Here is a 22,627-nt window from a genome sequence, read left to right on the forward strand (position 1 = left end):
ATCCTTCCATGCATGTGTCTATAAAGATCAGTTGATTCTCTGCGAGAGTCGCGATTCTTTGCAAGTAGGTAGTACGTATAGTAGAACATAGTAGCATGTACAAAAAAGAAGCATTCACCCAGACTCCGCTAAGGACAGCAGTAGAGGCGACTACTCCGTACAGAGTAGAGTGCCGTAGTCAGGGCTCCACTGCGAAACCTTCCTGCGCTCTGCCCACAGCGGGAATTAGCCGGTTCGACCAAGAAGGAAAGAACGAACGAGTTCAGATTTTCCTCTTTCCTCTTTTTCGTCCTTCTCTTTTTCCAACCACCACCAACCACAATTCTTCTCTTCTTTCTTTTACTGTCTCTCGTTCACACACGACCATCGATCTGATTGAAATTTTTGCTTCTCACAACCACCCATCTACAGACTATACCCGCAGTGCCACCTGCGGCACAATCAAAGAAAAAAGCAAAGTCAGGCCATCATTCGTCGCCGGAATATTAGCGGTACATTAGTCGCGATAATCGGAGCCGATCCCGTGTCCCCTCCCACGACCACCACCTTTATCATTCCTGCCCACGCTATCGTATTGCTCCCATCCACAATCCAATCGCCATTTGGCTAGCAAGAATTGGTGGAAAATGGCAATGGATCACGATACGGCCATGACCTGGTCGGAACAGCTGCCAGAGGAGACATTAATGGCAACTGGGAACGAGGATGACTTTTCCAACTTCCTTGAGTTCGGAATCGATTTCGCCGACTTGGACGGCCATAATGCCGCGGCCGCTGTCCAGCACCAGCACCAGCAAGCAATGCAGCATGCCAATCAACATATCGCGACCACCTTAGCTGACGATGTTCGTATGGCTTCGACGTCCCAAGCACCCCCATACGCATCCATGATGGGCGAGCATATAGGACTCGGCATCCCGAACAATCGTCCCGTTGAGGACTCTTCTTTCCATTTCTCTCAGGAGCAGCAGCAACAGCAATACCACCAGCAGCTCTCCCAACAACAACATCAGCACCAAGAAAAGCTTGTCCATCAGCATCAGCAACGCCAACAAATCCCCCATCCGCATCCGCAAATGGCTTCGCATCCTTACCGGGAGGGGCAGCCCATCATCCCTCCAACGCCAAGTAGTGTTGAACTTCACGGTGGCGCAGCTCGTTACATGCAGCGTGTTGACCAGAATAATAATGATATGTACGAACGCTACGGGCAAATGAGCGATGAGCAGGTAACACAATATTTCCATATCTTGAAGGGCTTTGTACTACTAGACCTGGGCCTCGGACTAATTGATTTTGTACGTTCCAGGCCGCCGCTTTCTACACCCCTCTCGTGTCACCAGCCATGACACCATTGGAGAGCCAATTCCGTTTACCAGAATACACCATACCCGGCGAATACTTCACTCCTCTTACATCGCCTGCATTGGAAGCTCAGAATCACAGCTCGAATAACTATCCCTTTCAAACAACTCAACCACATCAAAATGTAGGATATGTTACGTCACCGCTCGATCCGAATGGGCTTACAATGACATCTGCTCCTCCATCGCCTGCAGTGTTCAAAAAGCAGCGACAGGGACGCAGGCCATCTACTGCGACCCGGGCTGGCGGTCGCGCTGCGAAAGCATCGCCGTCGATCCAAGCGAAGAATTGGAAGAGGCAAAGCAGAAACTCTCAACTGCTTTCGGACGATCTCGTCAACAACAGTAACAACGTCAATGTGCATGAACAAAACTCCAATAGATTTGCCAACAACGGCCTCAGTTCACTACGTTATAGCAGCAATGAAAGCTCTCAGGACTCTGTCTCACCTGAACCTATCTCTGAACCGCTAATGCCACCACCCGCATTGCCGCACAAGTCTCCAGCAATCCTGCCACAAGTTTCAGAGCCCGGTTCAAGCGCCCCCGCAACCCCGGCAACATTGATGAGAATCACCAACCGACCTCAGCACTCGCAGGACCCATCCGGACAATTTTCAGGGCAAGCGAGTTTGGTTACGAGTGAGTCGCAAGACGAGCCAATGGAAGATATGGTATTACCCGAGGCAGCGGCCGACATTCGACCCCGAACCAGTCGCATCAACACTGCTATTGTTAAAGAACCGTTAAATAGTAAATCCGCTACGAATACTCCATTGATGAGGCCACTATCTCGTCAGCCTTCCGGCTCGCTAACACCGGGACCACACTCGAGTACTATGCCATCACCTAGCGGGCCAGTGCCTAAAAAGTCCGATTCAAAGGCTTCAGCAACTCGTAAGAGGCAGAGCATCAGCTCCTCGCACGCCAGTCCAGCTCTTCGGCCTAGGATAAGTCCTAGCATTCAGCCTCTTGTACGGGGTGATGGTAATTATATACTCTTCTATTATGGATATAGATAAATATACTGACTTTGACCAGGCATGACAAGTGAATCATCAGCATTATATCTTGCATCTAAATCGAATTATCAGCATATTTTAGACGGCACGGTTCTTCCGGGAGTGTCATATCCAGAAACCCTTGCCGAGAATCTGAGCAGCAAACGGACGAACCATAAACTAGCAGAACAAGGACGTCGAAATCGTATCAACACTGCGCTGAAAGAAATCGAAGCACTCCTTCCGCCAGACTTTGCACAAGAACGCGCAATCAAAGAAGGCAAGGAAGCAAACGGTGTAGCCAAGAATAGCGATGTCAAGGACACCAAAGACACCAAGGAGAAGAGTACACCGCCCACAATCAGCAAAGCTAGTACCGTCGAAATGGCCATTGATTATATCAAAGCGCTCAAGAAGGAGTTGGAAGAGACCAAGGCACAGTTACACGCTGCCGAAAGCAAACTGTCCGGTGGTCCCGTGAAGCCTGATGGTGCCGTTGCTGCTGTTGATGAGAACCCATCTGATCATCTGCCCAAAACTGAAACCCCCCCAACTAATTGATACCATGCTTTTCATTCTCACTAACAAGATTTCATATGGGAGGCTTTCTTATTTCTTCGAGAACTTGATACCTCATTCTGTTCATGTCCAAGTCATTTGTCTTCAATTTCTTTTTAAGCACAGCAACTGTATACGTGGAAAGAGGCGTTTTAATAACCCCGGATCGTGGTGTGTGTGTGGAATAATTTCTTGTTTTATTTTGGATGCTTCTTTTCTGTCTCTTGTTTGACGAATATTTTCGATGTATACGATGAATGATTTGATTAGGCGGCTTTCGTGTGATTTTGAATGACATGGTCATTTCGTTGTCTTCGCTTCGATAGTTGATAGTTTGAGTAATATACTTAGTCTTCTTTCTCTGATACCGTCCGTATTCATAAGGCAGTATTGGTGGATGTAGATGGAATAAGAGCATACGGGGCTATAATTGGAAATAGTAGATTTGGAAAAGGAAATCTCGACATTCTTCATTGACATAACCAAACACATAACCAACTCCCTTGCCCAAGACGAGACGGATAAAGAAAAGAAAAGAAATACACGACTTGCGTCGACCCTTCTATTTAACTAACGCTTTCAGCAATCTTTTTGTAGAAACCTCCCATACATAAAACAATTAAATCCCAACAAAACACCGACTGGAAAAAATTTTCAATTTAAGTCATCCAACTCCATCGTTTCTCCATTGACATCAACGCCACCGCACTGAACCCATTGTGCACCTTTAATAACACTGTCGATTGATACGCATTGTTCGATGATTGGTTTCCATACTTCGTCATCGTTGTCGGAAGGGTCCCCTGCGCGGAGAAGATTGCACTGCCATTTTTCGTTTGATACTGAGGACTGCAATTGGGTGATGATGTCTTCTCTCAGCCAGAATGTGACGCGTGCATGGCCATCGTCTTCTGGTGTGAATGTGAATGTTGATAAGATTATATAGCCTTCTTCTGGGAATTGGAAACTTGTCGCGGGAATGTAGGCATGTGGATTATAGATTATCAGCGCCATTGGTGTCTTCGACAGACAGGAATGGTCAATCTCGAAATCGATGCTATACTGATAAATCACACTGAGAGGAGCGAGACTGGTAATTGGATTGAACGGCAAGAGACGCTGAAACATGCTGGCGAGTGTCGACATTTCCGGAAGAAGCGGTGCAACACTGCCATGTGCACCTCTCATTGTTGTATTGGTAGACAGATGGGTTCGCGGTGTGGTCTCATCAGGTGTCCTGGGCGGTGACGGGGAAGAGTTGACTCCATTACCGAGTATCTTTGCGAGAGCGTCTGCTAGCCAGTGGGCTGGGTAGCCGATTGAGTGCAAATGACTGAGCATGTCGAAGAAATGCGTCAGGTTGGTGGAAGCTGATGTTGAATATCCTTGCGATGGCAAAGCCAGCTTAAAGAAGTGGGAGAACAGGAACCGTGAAAGCTCTGCGCGCGGAAGCAAGTGTTCATATGGGAAGGGTGCTAGCCTGTCGCGTCTCAACTCTAGTAGAGATTCGTTTAACGAAGTAGAACAAGATCCATGTTGGCCTTTCTTCACAATTGTTCGCATTTGAGTAACTTTATGAAGCGTTGCCGAGTCGATTGCGGCGAAAGAGTTGCTTTCCCCTATATGAAAATCGGAATTTGGCGCGCTGACCATTAGTCGCGCAGCTTGGGATTCGTTAAGAATCTTACTTGCACTGATAACCGTGGATATATCGCAGGAATGAGACAAATAGATTAGGTCATAATCAGCAGGTCTTGTACTGTATTGGTCTTTTATACCATATCGAATACCATCAATGGCCACTGCAGCATCGCCGGCAATATACTCAACGTTAAGTCGGCCGCGGATCTTCCGAAGAGCGACCACTACCATCTGAAAGAATGATGACGCATAATCAAATAATTTGGTCTTCTTAGGACCTCCTCTTTCTTGGATGGAGACTATGTTGTATAGTGCTCGGCAGACATCGAACGGATTAGACCCATTGGTCTGTCCAGTCATACCCAGTGTCGGATTGATGCACCACTCTCCGGCCACATAACTTCGTAGATTCTCAGCCGGTGCATTCGTCTCGATAAGTTGAAGAAGCTCAGGTTCGTGCTCCCGCATAACACTTCGTGGAGCTTGCAGAAGTGGAAGTTTGAAGTATGTCTCAAACTCCTTTTGACAGCCCGGTGGCGCCTTTAGAATACTATCTAAATCGCATGCACTTTTGTGAGGTATGCTAGCATCATACAGACTCTGCACCGCTCTGTCTATCGCATTGCTCGTAGAAAGTCGATCGTTCTGTTCGAAATCCAGCCACGACTCCAGGGCATCAATCAGTGGCAACCGATCTGATTCATAGATCTGTAACCACGGGAGCACAGGCCCATTATTCCGTAATCGTCCAACAAGGGCATCGACAGTGTGAAGAAGACGGCAGAAAGCATAGCGCGGTATAATCACACCGGCAAATATATAATAAACCGTTGTATAGATTTCAGTCCGTTCAGCTTGCGGAATATCAGTCAGACAAGCCAGCTCATCCAGCAACACAAGAAGAACAAGGTTGCGTGCAATAGCCGCACAATTACTGTCGTTCAAAGTGAAATTGTATCTTCGTTGCAGGGGCGATGTAGAATGCACAATCATGCGTTCTGTGGCGCCGAGAATGGCAAGTTGGGCATAGAAATGACGTGCGTCACCGATACCTCCAAGGAATACAGACAAATTTCTGTCGATGTTGGAATGAACCGCAAAGTCGACTAGGTCAGTGACTCGGTCCAGACTGCCATTTTTACTGGATTCTGGATTGTCGTTTCTTTGTATCAAGGCTGGTTGATAACGTGGCAGCTCGGCCAAAAGTCGTGCTCTATACGTCTCTTCGTCCGGAAAATCTTGCCATACTGTTTCGGCATGGTCAAGAGCTTCTTGATACTGACGTAGATCGTCAACCGCAGACGGACTCTGTACGTCTGCTAGCCGATGTAGCCATTGTCTCGCGGCATCGAATTGGTGAGTATGTAGATAGCCTCGGAAGATCCGAGGAATCAGCTTCAGCTCTGCAGTAGTACTGGAAATTCCATTTCCATTGTCATTGGTCTGACAAATGGCCAAGGCTCGCTGAGCACATTGAACAGACTCGTGGAGGTTCCCGACCTCATAGTAGGCCGCGGAGAGATTGGACCATGGTAGGTAATCGTCTGGTTCGGCACGACGGGCGGCTGCTTGGTAAGCTTTGATAGCTACAAATCGTCATCAGCCATTAATTCAGCCATTCAATCAAAAAAAAAAGGAGAAGATATTCAGGAGTTGAGTGCAAAAGTTGAGTGCTGTTCTGTTCAAGTGAAGGAAGGAGGCCCACCCATTCGGGATGAGCTAGCTTGTTCGAGCCTAGACTAACCTTCAGTCAGGTGACCTCTCTTGTACAAAGCGTTGCCTCGTTCTCGCTCCTGGACTCCTTTCATTCTGTAATGTCACTTTTCATACAAGGCTTACAACAAGAGAGAACAAAATATTTACAAGGGAAAATCATCTCTTTAAGTCAAGCGACAGAAAGAAAAAAAAAAAGAAACGAACCGGTTGGCCCCAGCTTTTCGTCTTCTTGCGTTCTTGCGGTGTCTCTTCCTACAGCTCTGAATCAGTTGACGGCTGCCAAGGCACAGAGACATACAAATCAGAGCTGATCTGTCTGGCGCTCACCGCTAATTCTCTCGACAAGAGGATCCAATGGTCTGGTAACCTAAATCTACCGGTCAGGCCTGGATTCCCCGTCCTAGCCAGTTTCCAGGAGAAATATCATAGAACAGATTTTCCTAATTCACGTACGGAGTGCAGCAGATTCTGCGCCACTTTGGTAGTAGCCATAGGAACAGCGCATGAATGGAGTTGTACTAGATGTGCTAGATATGCCAATCATTGCTCTCTAATTATTTAACTCCATAAAGGTTTCGGCTTTTTACGTGAGATACATTCTGTTTCAACAATATCGGTGGTACCTAATCTAACCCAACAATATCGACAACGAGGCGTTGGGCTTTTGCCGGAGCAAAACGGACTCTTTATGGAGTTATTGAGGCATCAATGACATAAACACTTTGGTCTACGATTCACTTAACTAGTTAACTATTCATTAGCTTATAAAAGGAAGCTCGGGTTGAAAAAGTAGGATGAGCATGAAGCATAACTATATATGTTATAACTCCAACGTTCATTGTAGACATCAGATCAAATAATATAGGTGTTATCTAGATGACCTCAATCAATAGCAGCAGCATAGGGAAAGGAAATTGAGATGAGGCTTTTACAGTACGGCCATCTTTCCATGATTCCTTATTTGTGTTACCTGAGGCTTCCCACCTATGTCTGTCTGTAATGGCGCCGCTGACCGCAACACATCAGCTAACGGATGGTCTTAGCCCTAACCCTAGTTGCGATACGGAACATACCTGTACAGGAGTCAAAAGGGAGCTAAAGGTCTAAAAAGTCCTAGAAAGATGCCTGTAGAAAAAGTAAATATAGCTAACAGCCAGCCATCAAATGAAGTCTGGGAATTGGATACATCATTGATGGTCAACCCATTGCAGCCAAGGATTCTCCAAACCCTAAGCTATAGCGCTAGTTATAGATGACGGAACTTGGACTGTATTGCTGGCCGATAGAGGCTTATAAGTGGCATTTTTCGACTTAGCTGTCGAAACAGCTTTTATCTTCCTTGTGAATATGACTCACTTTAATAAGGCTATATTCAGATATATTCATTGTTGTAATTTTTATCAAACGAGAAGTTGAGATGGAAGTTCACAACATTTGAACTCATTTGAGAGATGGTGAAAGATCAGGTGGTCGGGTCTACTGTGCTTGTCTAGCAGTCAGAACAATCACTAGAATCAAGTCTTAATGTTTGATCTATTTTCACTATTACTTTTCATTACTCAGAGAGTTATTCTATCTCAGAGTTGTACTGCCTGCACTCTACAAGGGTCTTAGGATACCTACAAGTGTGGTCCATTTTAAGGTTCATCATTTCATGCCTAGAAGTTAGTTTAGATGAATAAGAGTCACGCACAGCTGCGCAGCTGCACTACCATTGATATAACTGTTGTGACGACTTCACAAACCTAAGAGGAAGTCATGACTCAAATGTAGCAATAAGCAACAAAGCTGTGGTGGAAGGCGAGCTCCAGGGCATTAATAGAAAGGGATTTGAATCATTGCCGACAATCCTTCCTCCTATACTTCCTGACCAAAACCAACATTCTTTCTACCCACGCAAGTCCTTGCTACTAGTAATTAGCAGAGTTATTTCTTCGAAGTCTTACTACTATCTATCAACCGATCCGCCAAGGGAAAGTTGAAATGTCGGCGGACCACACACCAACTAATCCACCTCATACAAAGGAGGACAAACTTCGTATTGCCAAAGTCGAGCATGCTTATTTCGAAGAAAAGAAGCCGCTTTTTGAACGCGAGACCCTGGAAAGTATCTCAAAGGTCCTTGCTGATTACAGAGCGGACAAATTCAAGGGTGGAGCCCCTCCTATTCTTAAGATTCCGGACTATGTTGACCAAAAGAAACATCCATACACCCTCACTCTCGATATGGGACATTATGGAGATATGTAAGTTTATCGGCTGTTGACTACATACCGTAAACATAGATAATCAAGCTGACCTCCTGAATTAAGACTCATAGGACTGGTATACATTCCTATCCAATGGCTCATAAACCCTTACTGGCATCGAAGTAATCTCGGAGCGGATGAAAATGATGGGCCTGCAAATCCAATTAAGAGCATCGATACGGAGCTTGATGTAGATCCTACAGAAGACGAAATAGAGGAATTCGAACATAGGTGGAAAATGTTCCACCAAGAATGGAAGAAAAGCGGTCTACGAAACTCCCTTCTAAAGAAATTCGACGACATCTACAAGAAGAACCCCGTCACGGTTACAAGAGTTATTGCTTTCGGAAATGGTTCGTTGTTGGAAAAGCACGTATAGGACCCCGATGAAATTCGAGAATTGTGCTATGCAACATGCCGTGATCGAAGAGATGCAGAAATATCTCCAGGCTTCCTCGTATGCACAAGAACCCGCATATAACATAGAAGACGAAATTAAAGTCCTTGATTGTCTCAAGATTGAGCGACTGCATGATCCGGATGGACTTTTGAAAATTGATAATGAGACTATAGTTTTCAGCATGTATCCGAATTTTGCTCTCTTGCAATTTATTGCTGACACTGCAGAACCTGCGATGATTTTCTACAACCAGATAGCTCCAGATATAGAATGGGCGATGTACAAGCGTGCAGAGAAGAATGGCGAGGGCGTCGTTCGACCTACATTCGGCCATAGCCATGACCCAACGTCCCCCAGAGTCCAGAACCTCATTCGAAATTACGAGGAGCACGACCTTCCCTTCCCCATAGGTTACCTTGCAGGAAAAAATACAAAGCTCTATGTTCGGAAATGAGGTTCGATACCTGATCTAGCTGGATTGTAAATTCAGTCATTGAGTCATTCTCGAAGGGACCGGGTATTGCTAGTAATGTAGTCACTACGAATTTCATTACTCATATACTCAGACCAACTTTATTCTCTTTCTTTTCTTTTTTTTTTCTTCTTCTCTTCTCTCCCGACATTTTAAAAATAATGTTTCTACAGCCAAGGGGCTGTATGTATGAATAGGATAGGCCGTATGAATGGGCTGTAGAGATCAAACCCTAAGACTAAGCCTAATCGGGAACATGCAATGAGTATATACTCCATGATAAGGCTGCCTATAACTACAGCACGCAGTGTCTATCGGGCGTTCTCAGTTAAAGCTAGAATCAGTCTTCGAAGACCCGGTCGCACAATTTCACTCCGGGAAGGCCGTAGGGATCTAAAGCTTTTATTTAACCGCGTATTAACAAGACTGGAGTTTGCCTTCCGATTATTCATATTTATTTGACTTTCATACCCCCAGATTTATACACATACGACCTTCATATCTACGTAAGGTAAGCACAAATTGAAGCATGAGACCCTGACTATCGAAGCCGAAAACTCGAGGCTAGAGATTATAAGTGATTCCTATTTTCATGCAAGAAATATTATGCAATAGATAGAAATCCTATAACTAGCTATTCTTATCAACAGCTAATCAAAAGGAGAGCCATCACTACATACATATGTTAGAAGCAAGACATGAAATCAACATACAAGAGGGGAATATGCTTGGGTCAATTAAAAAAAAAAGGAAAAAAAAAAAAAAAAGAAAACAAGACGAAAACGAATCAAACATGAGCTGAGCAGCAAATGACAAAAAGACTACTCCGTATGGATGTGATCGGACATGGGCCAATGGGCAAAGACCAATGATGACACTGGAGACTGGGATGGGTAAGCCACACGTGCACGAACAGCAGTTACGTACATAAAGTACATTCCCCGCGCTCTTTCTCTATTCTTTTCTATTTACTTCGATCTTCGCAACCCTTCAACCATTTCTCGTGTACGGTGCAAATTTATGGGGAATGCCAGATTAATCCTCAAAGAAATTCATAATAGCTCGAATACCACGCGATCCCAGTCCTTGAGGCGGATAAGCAATATACAACGGCTCCTCGTGTGCCCCCAACTTCATACGGAACTCGCTCTTGCGCGTGAGATGGAACTGCTTCGCGACTGCCTCGTAGGTATGCTGCAGCATGCGCACTTTGGCGCCCTTCATGTGATGACCCGGAGTCAATTGGGCGGTTGCACCAGCGCCGAAAGTGAGTGACTTGACGCCTGACTTGGATGCGGTTTGAATCGCGTGGGTGACGATGTGCTCGATTGTACCGTTGGGGGCGTCGGGGAAATCGAGGCTGTATTTCACTTGCATACCATGGCGGGGGGCGAGCATGGCCAAGGCCACAAATGCGGCGATGTTTCCTTCCTTGTCGGTGGCATAGAAATACCAGCGGTGCTCGTAGTCGCGCCAGGGAGCGATTTCTGACAGATGGATCTGGGTGCCCTTACGGTTGGCCAACCAGTCCTGGATGCGTTTGTCGATCTTTGTTCGGATCTCGTCTGGTGGAAGTTCTCCATGGGGAACATCGACAAGTTTGACGCCCTCGTTCTCGGCATGTCGGATCTTTCGAGCGACTTCAGTGTCAGAAGCCATCAGGTTACGACTGGGGTCAACGCGCTCCTCGGCAATGCAAGACAGGCTTCGCCAACCCAATTTCTCACCAAGAAGCTCCTCAACAGCAGGTGAAACCAGAATCCAGATGGGTTTGAGCTTAGTTTCGCGTTTGAGCCAGTGCAAGAATGAGCTAATGACTCGGTTGTATTGACTCGGGTCGCAAAGTGGGTCGCCAGGAATAATCGCATAGCTGTAGCTGGGAACGTACGAAACGGCTGCACCAGTGAAGGGATCTCGCCAGATTTGGTATCGCTCGTCTGTCCAGGATGTGGATGTCGCATCGCCATAGTTAGCAATGAGCTCGACAAGAGGCTGGTATTCTTTTTCGTCGCTGATTCTGCGACCACGGTCTTCTTTCTGCCACGTTGGGTCGATAGTCGAAGATTCGCTGTGACGGAGTTGTAGGACAGGTGGCTTCGCTGGGAAGCTCTTGGGATCGCGATGGAAGAGAGAGGCAAGACGGATATTGCCGAGTTTCAAAAGAAGCATGACGAAACGTTCGAGACCGACACCAGCACCAGCATGGGGCGGTGCTCCCCATCGGAAGCCTTCAAGGTAGTCCTCCATGGCGCTTGGGTCGATGCCGACTTTTTTCATGTTTTCTTCCAGCATTGTAGGGTCATGGATACGCTGACCACCAGACACAATCTCTTGACCACGGACAAACATATCAAAGGAATTTGTATAGCGGGAATCATAGGGGTCGGGCATGGTATAAAACGGACGAGCAGACACGGGGAATTTGTCGATGATGTAGTAATCGGTACCATACTTCTCCTTGACCAACTCTCCCAGTCGAATTTCGTCGCGTGTGTGCAAATCCTCGTCGGCGGGAATCAATTCACCATCCTCACCGCGCCAGCCAGAATCATTGAGAAGTGCGACAGCTTCTTGGAATGGAATGACGGGGGTTTTTTCCGCCAGAACGACGTCTTCCGAGGGGAACTGATGCTTGACGGCTTCAACTTCACGACGGTACTTGCTGTAGATTCCAGTGATGATGTTCCTTAGAACTGCATCGATGGTCTCGAGCATTTCGTGGTAGTGCTCCTCAATAGCCATCTCGATATCCAGACCAGTGTATTCAGTTAAATGACGATGAGTATTGGAGTTTTCTGCTCGGAAGACAGCCCCAATTTCATACACGCGGTCAAAGTCAGAGGCGATTGCCATCTGCTTGGCCAATTGAGGGCTCTGAGCAAGGAAAGCAGGGCGACCAAAATAGTTCAATTGAAACACACTTGCACCGGATTCTGTTGCGGAGCCTTGCAGCTTGGGAGTGTGTATTTCAATGAACCCTCGCTCGTCGAGAGCAGCACGCCAGAGGTTACCAACAGCGGACTGGAGACGGAAAATAGCCTGCGCAGTACCGGTTCGAAGATCAAGAATACGATTCGACAAACGAGTGCGATCGGGGATGTGGCTATAACGACCCTCGACATGGTCTTCTTCTTCGGTGCGAATCTCAGCTTCATAGACCGAGAAAGGAACGGAGGCTTCACGACGGACGACAACGTGGAGCTGTTCAATGGAGAGTTCGATATCGTGGTAGGTACATCCCAGAACCGGAACAGCTGGAGACTGCATGATACCGCGGACGCGAACAATTGTCCCGGTCCGCAGGCGTTCGGCCCAATGTACCATACCCAACGACTTCTTACCTTCTTCGGCATGAAGCACACCTTGGAAGGTAGTAAGCTGCTGACGAAACACCAGAAACACCAACTTGGCGCTTATGTTACGAATAATATGCAAACGGGCAGTAAACGTGACCTCCTTGCCAATCAAATCGGTCGAAATATCAGTGAACTTCAAACGCGGTTCACCAGTTCGTTCCTGACTTTGGACAAGCGGCAAATCGCCATACCGTTCCTTCATTTCGGTCGTCTCTTCACGCGCGATTTCTTCCTCCTTTTCGATATGACGTTGTTCGGAGTCATTTCTGAGTTCTGCACTCAGACGACTTTTGGCCTGCCGAGCTTGTTGGCGAGCAAGTCGTTTTTGCTGGTTTTTACTCATTGGTCCTGACGAGTCGTCTGACAGGTCATCGGAGGAGGAGATATCTTCACGATCGCGCAGGAAGCCGACCAGCGAGCGGCGGGGGGAGTGCGAGTGCGAAGCACTTCCGCCATTGCTGCTGCTTTCCTCATCGCCGGCGGCACCTTCATGTTTACCGCGGATTCTGGAGAGAGCGCGTCTGATGCCTGACATTTTGTCGGTCAAAGCGAGTCGAGCCCGTGGGCGTGTCAGGTGTGTGTGAAGCAGAAGAAAAAACGAGGGGGAGGAATAAACTGGGAAGTTGGCGGGGGTGCTGTGTCAGAACGGACCACCGTAACTTAACTAACTAGACGGATTTACTCTGATTAGCCCGCCTTTTTAAGTTGGAGAGACGAATAACAACACTCACTGCAAAAATTGACCGCTGATTCAGCAATCTGTTTTGCTGAGCAATTGATTAAATAGCTTGCGACTATCTGTTCCTGGTCGTAAGTTGGCGGAGGGGTATGTACGTAAAGGAACAACAGCCAATCAATTGGTCGTTAGTCAGTGGTCTGGCCAGTCGCACGGCCGGCATCAAGAAATCTGATAGGTAAACCTAATCGGATAACTGGAATTGAACAAGGCAGAAGTCTGTCTTTCAAGTAGTCTGGCAAAAGCAGGGCGTTCACGACGACATCAGCCCAGACTTTGACTGGATAGTGGTGCCTGATGCTATATTCAGAAGATGAAAGAACGACCAAATCAAGCTTTGGCGAAGGATGGAAGAAGCACGAGGCTCTCTTTTAGACTCGCGGATAGGCGTGGATGATGTAATACATTTAACTAACTTAGCGCCGCAGCCAACACTGTTAAGTTTTGTCGTATCTTCCTTTCTTCTTATTTCGCGTGTGTAGCTGTGTGCTGCCTTGTTTGCACATAAGAATGCCTTGATCGACGATGGAAAGAAATATAAAGGATACTCAGTAATAGCACTGGAGTATGTTTCCTCTGCCCTGGCTCTGGAGCCTAGACTGGGTGGGAACATTCCATCCATTCCATCCATGAGCGGCCGCTTGCGATAAGGCAGATGACGTAGTACGCTCCATATACATATACATATACTGTACATGGACAACTACTAGTCTAAAATACCCATGTTTACCTTGGGAATAAATATTTGCATGAATAAGGAATACGCATGTAGCAAGCAAGAGTAAGAAATTCGGACGAAATAAACTCCTTCTGGAACTGTGGCTAGAACCATCCTCCGTACCGCTCGTATTGCGAGTGGTGTTCCAATCGAAGATGGGCCTGCATTACGTGTGCCTCATAGTACTTGGCCATGTAAGTGCTTCTTGGCGAATATTAATACCCTCCTTTTACAGAGCACCTCGGCTCTATACTTTCAATGATTCCTTTTCTATTGTACATAACTCTTCAAGAGTAAAATAGCCCACGGAGAGAATCATCGCCATTGATTTCAGGCTTATCACGGAACCCGGCAGCTGTTACCTATCCGACTACGCACCGACTCACCTTCCGACTGACGTTCCAGTCAGTACCCCCGGCACACGATCAACAACCATCTTGTATGAAATCGGCATCAACATCAAGCATCGAATTCGCAATGGACAGCCTGCGCGAAGACGAGCACTCTCCCTCCCATCCCTACAACGGCACCACAAAACCCTCAACTTCCGACTTCCACCTCCCGACCGAATTCTCGTCACACACGCACGACCCCGACGAGGCCGAAGATGGAACCGGCACAATCATGACAACAACCACAACACAACGCACTCACAGTCGCTCATGGCTGTACCTCCAAGCCTCAATATGGCGCTTCCTAATGTCCATCGGCATGTTCTTTCACACGATCGGCGGGTCTCGACCTCCACGACCATCATTCGTTCGGCGCATCCCGTTTAGCACGAGGGGGCGAACGGTGGATTTGTATTTCTACTGCCCGGCTTCGTATTGGCAATACAAAAACAAATCTCACCGGCCATCGTCGTCAACGGACTCCCAACGGCCGTTTCCCGTCGTCGTGAATTTCCACGGCGGCGGATTCACTTTGGGCTCTGCAACAGATGATTCCTACTGGGCGAAATGCGTCCTCAAGGAAACCGACGCCGTGTTTGTCTCCGTCGAATACAGACTTGCGCCCGAACGCCCTTTCCCTGCAGCCGTGGACGACGGCGTCGAAGCCCTGCTGTATCTGGCCGCTCATGCCGGTGAACTAGGGATCGACGCATCGCGCATCGTGCTCACGGGCTTCTCATCCGGCGGCAACCTCGCCATAACCGTGCCTTTACGACTGCAGCACCGAATCCAGAACGACGCGGGCAGCGACATCGTGAATGTCGTCGAACCACTAGACTCAACGCAGAATCTTGTCAGTGGCCAGGGAAACCTGCAAATCGTGGCGACCTTCGCATGGTACCCACTTCTCGACTTCGTAGCCTCGCGCGCCCACAGGAGGGCAATGAGCGTAATCCCCGGGAAAACGATGCCCTCGTTCCTAACCACCCTCTTCGACGAATCCTACCTCCCCGACCGCACCGAGCGCTTCTCCCCCTTCGCATCCCCCGAACGAGCATCGGACGAAATCCTCGCCGCCGGCTTGCCGCACGACATATTCCTGTACACGTGTGAATGGGACATGCTCCTCCACGAAGGGCAACGCTTCGTGCGCCGCTTGGAAAAAATGGGTAAAAAAGTGAGGGCTATGATGGTTGAGAAGGTGCCGCATGCATGGGATAAGAGTCCCAACCCCTTCCGGGATCAGGGGAAGATTAATGTTTTTTATGAGGCGGCTTGTGCGGAGATGAAGGCTATTTTTGATCATTCTTAACCTCTCCGTCTCTCTCTCTCTGTCGCCCTTCCCGAAGGGGAGGACTATGCATTGTTAGCGGTTAGCGTTGTGTTTTGGATTGTTTTATTTGCGGGATAAAAATGGTACGCATAGCATATGGATTTGTATATTACATATATATTTATTTTATTTATTTATTTATTTATTGGGTAGATCATCTTATTCAACGAGTACCTAGTACATATTAAGACAGATCATCCTCGTCATCAGTAGCCGTAGGATCATCGTCATCGTCATCATCAACATCAACATCCTGCTCAGCAGCGCTATCCGAATCATCATCGGCCTGATCATCAACGCCCGGAATGCCGCGCCACTCTATGTAGTCACCTTCCAACCACCGTCTGCTGCGAGGTAGTTGGTACGGATCAAACGGGAAATAAGCGTCTAGCACATCGGCGCCGTCGTTGCCGGCGCGAGTCTCGCGTTCGACGATACTAAATCGCGGGTCAGAGAGAGTGGTGATACTGCGGAAGGAGGATACGCGCAGGCGCTTGTTGGATTCGAGCAGCGTATAAATGTACATGAAGCCCAGGTGGTGCGCTATCCGTGCGAATTCAGTCACGATGGCGGGTGAGCAGATTTTCAATGGATTCAAACGCGAGTGTATGGCTCGATACAGAGGATCGCGGACGGCTTCGGGGAATGTGACGTCCTCTAAATCGGGATCTTCGTCTTCGATCCCGTCGTTTTCTTCGGCGGTCGTTGTCAAATCTCTCCAGCGAAAGCAGAATATGTACAGGAGTGCTTGCATGGAGGCGTAGAACGGTCCGTAGCCACGAAGATTGGGCCCGTGGCAGTTTCGCTCGTAGGTTTCTAGCAGATTGCTTAGATTCTTGCCCAACATTTCGAATATATCCCGGACGGCGCGAGAGGATAGATGTTTTCCTCGTGCCACGAAACTTCCTAAATATGCCGCTGCCGATTGACGCATAATAGGTGAGCGAGACTTGCTGTTGATAATCTCCATGCATGACGTGACAAATTTGTCCACAAGATCAGGGGTAGATTGCGAGAAATGAAAGAGGAGAAATTGCGTATGACGGGATCGGTATGTCGGGAGAATATAGCTGACGAAATGATGAATCAACAAATCCAGTGTTTGGAGCTTTACAGCGTCTGTACCATGCTGGAAATGCGTCGAGTAATATTCAAACAGTTGATCAATCATCGAATCGACCTTGCTGATATTATCTTTGACAGTTTGTAACCGTTTAGCCTCTGCATCGGCTTCGTCATCGCTGAGTATTGATTCATCGTCTGAATCTTCTTCATCAATGTACTCGATTTCAAAAGGGCGGGCGAGCTCTTCGAGAATATCTTCACCCACTTCATCTTCAAAATCTTCCATATCGACTTGAATCTGTACGTCGATTTTGATCAACCTTTCGGTAATCAGCGACAATATATCACCTCGTAGTTCCGGGGCGTAGTCGATCACTTTGATAAGATTACGAGTATAAAACACATTGGCTCTCGCGGAATCTGTATCAAAAGGAAACTGCTGCGACAATAAAGGCGACAACGTGCTACTTCCTGCAGGAAGCAGCTGCATAATATATCGCAACGCCATATGCACTCGATCATAAATATCCTCATGTGAGACGCTCGCATATCCGGGTAGTCTGCCGGTTCCTTTGGGGACTATGACTGTCAGCACAATTCTTTCTTCTTTCACCATGAGAGGGATGAGAAGCTTACTCTCTCCAAAATAAGTAACCAGCATCTTCAGCACCACCCGCATGTATCCCGTATGGGTCGCAGCTAAATTTCCCAAGAACCGAACAAACAGCTTGACGTACGACTCATCCCGACCAACCCATTCACTGCCCAAAACCGCATGAACCAGACCCGAGCAGTCCCTATTCAACGCAGCAACATTCGACAGCAAACCCATCATATGTCTCTTCATCGAAGTAGGGCTCGGAATATCAGGACTCTCCTCATCTGAGGTTTCTTTGGGGTCCGTAGTGAAAATCTCTTTAATCTGATCGTACCCTTCGCTATCCACGCCGGAGACATGTCGCTGAATAGCTCTGCGGATTTCCTCTCGGACAAGAGCGGCGCTTTTTTCTAGTGGCGCGACATCTTCTACCGTTCGACTTGTATGTTTGACATCTGCGCTATCGTCGAACTGCACCCTGGCACGCTTGGGGGCCGGGCCATCACCCCGGGCGGCATCGGATAGAGGCACGGACGATGGTTCGGGGGAGGATTCCAAATCTATAACTACTATTTTCCGTTTCTTGCCTGCAGTTGACGAAACCTTCTTGGATGATTTGGATGATTTCGACGATTTGAGGATGGAGGGCGGGGGTGATGATGTGATTGGCATGTTGGCGGTTGATGTGCGGTTGGTAGGAGGGAGGACAGCCATCACAATTTTATCCAGGCAGGGCAGGTAGCCTCACAGCTTAGATTGTTCTTTGAGGTTGAAGTTGATAGTCTATTCAAGCAGTCTCAAGCAGATATAAAAGAGACACACGACAGACGGCACAGACCAACAGCGTGTTGGTCAACTCAGCACTGTCTGCCTGACAGCATCTATAAAGAATAGATAGAAATCATAGATAAAACAAAGAAATTAAATAAATAAAAAAAAGGTTCTAGAAAAAGATAGTGTCTTAACAGACAATAGATAAACAGAGACACCAAGTCATGTTTGATGAGGTTGACAGCCGCGGGTAAAGCCAAGTGACGATAGGAAGAAAAAATTTGGAGTGGGGCCTCTATGGTAGGCAGAGGCTCAGTGCTCCACCCTGCAGAAGACAAAGGCGGTGAACTGCAAATTCTTTCTGTGTGTTGCTCGCTTCGTGTCATTTGGTGTTAAAGGAGTCACGCTAGGAAAGTGATATTGCCAGAAGAGGCAAAATTGGTTTGTTATCTGATAAGCAGGAATTCGAGTTTGGACTTTATTTGAACGTCATGAAGGAATTATTGTTTGACATCGTCTTGAAATCTAGGCAGTGGGATTCGGAAGAGTCTTCCGGATGATACTTTTGAGTATAACTTACTCAGTTACAAAGAGTTTATCTGTCTACATATTGCTTCTTCCTCCAGAGTGAATATGGTAAGGATATATGCATTGCATTTTTGTTATCTGTTACAAATAGCATGTGCTGAGCCCAACATGGCGGGCGAGTCAATGGGGGATATAACGTAACCAAGCAAAAAATCATGTTAAATATGTGCATGAATGTTTGCCCTTGCAGAGCAAAGTAAAACGGAAAACCCTGCCCATGGCAGGAGAAAGCAAAACAAAACCTATAACCCCATGGTATGTACTTCCGAAACCGACAAAAAAAAAAGGAAACCGAGAAGGATCGTAAAGTGAGAATCATTCACTGTGTATAGAAACAAGGACAGACAAATTCTTATCGCAAATCTTGTTGCGGAGCGGTGGGATATCGTAGAGTCGTCGAATTTAATCGTGGCAGAGGTGCAAAAAGCAAAACAAACATGGCGCCGAAGGAAGTTCTCAGAACCACGTATGACTTGCCATAGAACCGATATTATCGTCAAACACACCGCCGTAGAGCTCTTCAATTTCGCAAAGATAGTCGTCGAGCGAAAACTTTTTCAAGCCTTTGTTGATAAGAATCTGTTCCTCCTCTTCCAAAAGTTTCAACGCACCAAAGTCCTCCGCCACTTCATTCACCTTATCGAGTTCGCGGCTGAATGGGTGCTCTGCATATTCAGGCACCGGTGCAAAAGACCGGTCTTGGCTGCGACGGGTCGTAGTCGTAGCTGTGGCCAGAGAAGATGGTGGCGGAGACATTCTCGACACAGAACGCTTTCGCGCAAGGTCCTGATGCGATTTCTTCGTATGCGACAGCGCACGTTTTGGCACGCTAGGCGCATCTACGCCCGTCGAAGATGTCGAAGAGCGAGGCGTGCTGGCGATAGTCGCCGATCGCTTGGGAAAGTATCCAGACAAATGGTTTGGCTCCATGGGGACCTCCGGCTCAGCCGATACTGGCGTTATGGGGGAGAAAGGTGTGGCATCGCTGTCATCAGAAGACCGAAGCGATGAGGAGGACGAAGATGATGACACTGCAGAGGCGAGGGCAAGATCAGGGGCGTTGTACACCAGCGGGTTGGTAGCCGATAGGAGTTCCACAGGCCCGGAAATCTTGCCACGACGGATGGTGCCGGGCGCATACTTTACCTGGCCATCGCGGTATGGCATGGGAGTTGAGATTTCCGGTCTCTTGGTGCGTTTGGTGAAAGCGCGGGTGATAGTGGCTGCCATAATGTCTGTTGCGAGCTTCGTCGAGTTTTTCTTTTTATTTTCTGTCGGAAGTAGTGATCCTAAAGTCCAGTCTAGGATCGTTTTATTGAGCGGTCACGGAAGATCACAGATCTTTGGTTTTGATAATGGCTGTTGTCGAACTGAGTCTTAGCTGCGGTGCAGGGGTTGATGCAGACTTCGTAATTCGACTCAAGGAAGGTGGAAAGATTGCTCTGCAATCGATCAGTCGGGTGTGGTCGAGGGTTATTTGTATGACTTTGGCATACAAGACGACAATCAAGGAGTGCGTCGTCACGAAGCACGCAGGAGTAACGGGATAAGATTGTTGAGGGAGAAAGGAGCGGACAACCAGGACACGCAGATGTAGAGAAAGGAAGGCAGAGAGGGGGGAATACCACACTCTTGCAAGGCACGCAAAGTCAAGTAAAGGAATGAAGATGGTGACTAGAGAGTGAAGCGACCATGTGAAGAAGACAAGACTTAGTTAGAGAGGGAAAACGAGTTCGCGGCACAGAGGATGGAAGAAGAGGATGAGCGGGCCCCGTGACGAGACCCATAGCTGGTAGTTTAATGGGAAGACCGGTTAGGTTAGTTAGTTAGTAACTTATAGACTATAGAGATTAGTTAGAGAGTGGAGTGGAAAGAGCACTGAAAGTTCTGGACTTGTTCGGGCGCCACCCTGGTCGACACAGAACGGTTCGTTTCGTGGCCGACTTTTTGGCGACCTGTGGTTGGTGGCAAGGCCCGTTCGGTATATTATTGTCGTGTTTATTGGATGGCCGAAGGGTCGTGGCTTCTCTTGGTAGCACAGAGACGGTTGGGGTGCCCGATCCACGGATGTACCTTTGCCACTTGCTCGTACTGTGTCCGTTAGTATACATAGTATTACGGTACTGTACCACGTACTCCGTACACTGCAAGTACGTACCTGACGGGCCGTTTCAGTGTTTCCGCTAAGGGAAAACCTAGATTTGATTGGGCGCCCAATCGTTTCTTAGCATCAAGCGGGGTGGGTATGGTATGGTATATTCAATTCTACTCACAGTCTCACACTGTCTCACAGCAGTCCGTTCTACTACTTTCCTCCAAGAGCATCGAGAATTTTGTCACGCAATTTCCAGGGCACATCGTAGAGTCGGCGCGTAACCATTAGCCGGCATAGACCGAAAAACCAAACATCAAACAGCAAACAGCAAGCGCTGAAACGGCGCAGATCCTTGCGTGGCCCTGGCAACTTTACAACTTTACTACAGTAGGAGGAGGAATCGTGTGTTCCCGCCTTGCAGCCAATCAGCCCGCAGAGCCCGCCCAAACGGCAGGGGTCTGGCACACTGGCGTGTCGAATTGTAACATTAGACTGCTGCTAAGTCAGTGCTAACTAGGGAAGATTAATATGAATACGACAGGTCATAGCGCTTATTTGCCTCATGCATTGAGTTCTTTCTCCCTTCAAGGCATCACTTCAAGGAAAGGAACCTCGTTTCAGGCATTCACGCTAGTCCAAATCTAGAAGGATACTAAACCCGTGCTAGTCCCGAAGGAGACTAGCACCCCGTCACCTTCGGGGCCAATTTAACATAGTACTATGATAGAGATAACACCACTACAACAGAGTAACCCTAGGTGACATGTCAAACGACCCTTCTGTCATTCTGTAAGCACAAGTTGCAACTGTGTATATCGCGTGGCTGGAATCTTGTACAACGGAGTAACCCTGGATCCTCATATGGAGGGGACCCGTGTCAACAGTCGAGTCACCTGTACTGCTAAACGGACATCGAAGTCAGCAGCGATACTACCTGCCGATTCTGCATCTGACATGGTTGGCGTGCCCGATGAGGAGCTATCATGACATCTACATGTCATTTATCTAGTTATCTGCCAAACATACGGAGTAGTCTGTCATGAGCGTATCGGCCGATGATCTACTCCATCCTGGCGGGGCAGGGCTAATGATCTTCCAACCCCTAGATACGTACTACATTTCGGAACATACATAGTATACTCCGTATATCTCAAGTATCTATGTCGGACAGTCGGATGAACTGATAACGTTGTGCTAATGGGAAGTGATACTGATTTGAGAGCGCAGCATATCTAACTTTCGACAAGACTTGTCTATCCGACAATCCCCGCCAAAGGCCACTGTCCTACCCCAGATTCTGGATACATGTCAACCCCCCACTCAACGTACACCTATTCCCGTGTACCGGAAAGCCAACACAGGCGCCGACATTCCAGATTATAAGATCTAATCAGAAAAGCTGGCCACCTAGGTCAGAGCAAGGAAGAGGGGATAGAGATAAAATCGACTGATAGCAAGGAGATAGACAGACTGTGCAGGAGACAGTAGACAGGAGGCAGCGGGCAGGAGGCAGTAAACAGGAGAGGAGGCATTTCTATCCGACAACCCCCCTTCCCTCCCAACCTCTTTTCTCA

General features: G+C 47.7%; 7 protein-coding genes across 7 annotated transcripts; 3 read left to right on the plus strand and 4 right to left on the minus strand.

The window, feature by feature from the left end:
* Nucleotides 1-632: 632 nt before the first annotated feature.
* Nucleotides 633-2,926, plus strand: EYB26_008486 (uncharacterized protein; the record flags this gene model as incomplete). Its single annotated transcript, XM_054267739.1, has 3 exons — nucleotides 633-1,229; nucleotides 1,310-2,351; nucleotides 2,406-2,926. 3 exons carry the CDS (start codon nucleotides 633-635, stop codon nucleotides 2,924-2,926), a joined length of 2,160 nt encoding a protein of 719 aa, XP_054123714.1.
* A 651-nt stretch (nucleotides 2,927-3,577) lies between these two features.
* EYB26_008487 (uncharacterized protein) lies at nucleotides 3,578-6,372 on the minus strand (the record flags this gene model as incomplete). Its single annotated transcript, XM_054267740.1, has 2 exons — nucleotides 3,578-6,150; nucleotides 6,309-6,372. 2 exons carry the CDS (start codon nucleotides 6,370-6,372, stop codon nucleotides 3,578-3,580), a joined length of 2,637 nt encoding a protein of 878 aa, XP_054123715.1.
* A 1,891-nt stretch (nucleotides 6,373-8,263) lies between these two features.
* EYB26_008488 (uncharacterized protein) lies at nucleotides 8,264-9,383 on the plus strand (the record flags this gene model as incomplete). The annotated part of the gene is made up of 3 exons (XM_054267741.1): nucleotides 8,264-8,526; nucleotides 8,593-8,882; nucleotides 8,959-9,383. 3 exons carry the CDS (start codon nucleotides 8,264-8,266, stop codon nucleotides 9,381-9,383), a joined length of 978 nt encoding a protein of 325 aa, XP_054123716.1.
* A 1,053-nt stretch (nucleotides 9,384-10,436) lies between these two features.
* Nucleotides 10,437-13,292, minus strand: EYB26_008489 (uncharacterized protein; the record flags this gene model as incomplete). Its single annotated transcript, XM_054267742.1, has 1 exon — nucleotides 10,437-13,292. One exon carries the CDS (start codon nucleotides 13,290-13,292, stop codon nucleotides 10,437-10,439), a length of 2,856 nt encoding a protein of 951 aa, XP_054123717.1.
* Nucleotides 13,293-14,688: 1,396 nt separating this feature from the next.
* EYB26_008490 (uncharacterized protein) lies at nucleotides 14,689-15,915 on the plus strand (the record flags this gene model as incomplete). Its single annotated transcript, XM_054267743.1, has 1 exon — nucleotides 14,689-15,915. One exon carries the CDS (start codon nucleotides 14,689-14,691, stop codon nucleotides 15,913-15,915), a length of 1,227 nt encoding a protein of 408 aa, XP_054123718.1.
* A 205-nt stretch (nucleotides 15,916-16,120) lies between these two features.
* On the minus strand, nucleotides 16,121-18,271 carry EYB26_008491 (uncharacterized protein; the record flags this gene model as incomplete). The annotated part of the gene is made up of 2 exons (XM_054267744.1): nucleotides 16,121-17,580; nucleotides 17,638-18,271. The coding sequence occupies 2 exons, from the start codon at nucleotides 18,269-18,271 to the stop codon at nucleotides 16,121-16,123; spliced, it is 2,094 nt and encodes a 697-aa protein (XP_054123719.1).
* Nucleotides 18,272-19,414: 1,143 nt separating this feature from the next.
* Nucleotides 19,415-20,188, minus strand: EYB26_008492 (uncharacterized protein; the record flags this gene model as incomplete). Its single annotated transcript, XM_054267745.1, has 1 exon — nucleotides 19,415-20,188. One exon carries the CDS (start codon nucleotides 20,186-20,188, stop codon nucleotides 19,415-19,417), a length of 774 nt encoding a protein of 257 aa, XP_054123720.1.
* Nucleotides 20,189-22,627: the final 2,439 nt, after the last annotated feature.

Source organism: Talaromyces marneffei, chromosome 6 (assembly GCF_009556855.1).
Source record: "Talaromyces marneffei chromosome 6, complete sequence".
Taxonomy (NCBI): Eukaryota; Fungi; Ascomycota; class Eurotiomycetes; order Eurotiales; family Trichocomaceae; genus Talaromyces; species Talaromyces marneffei.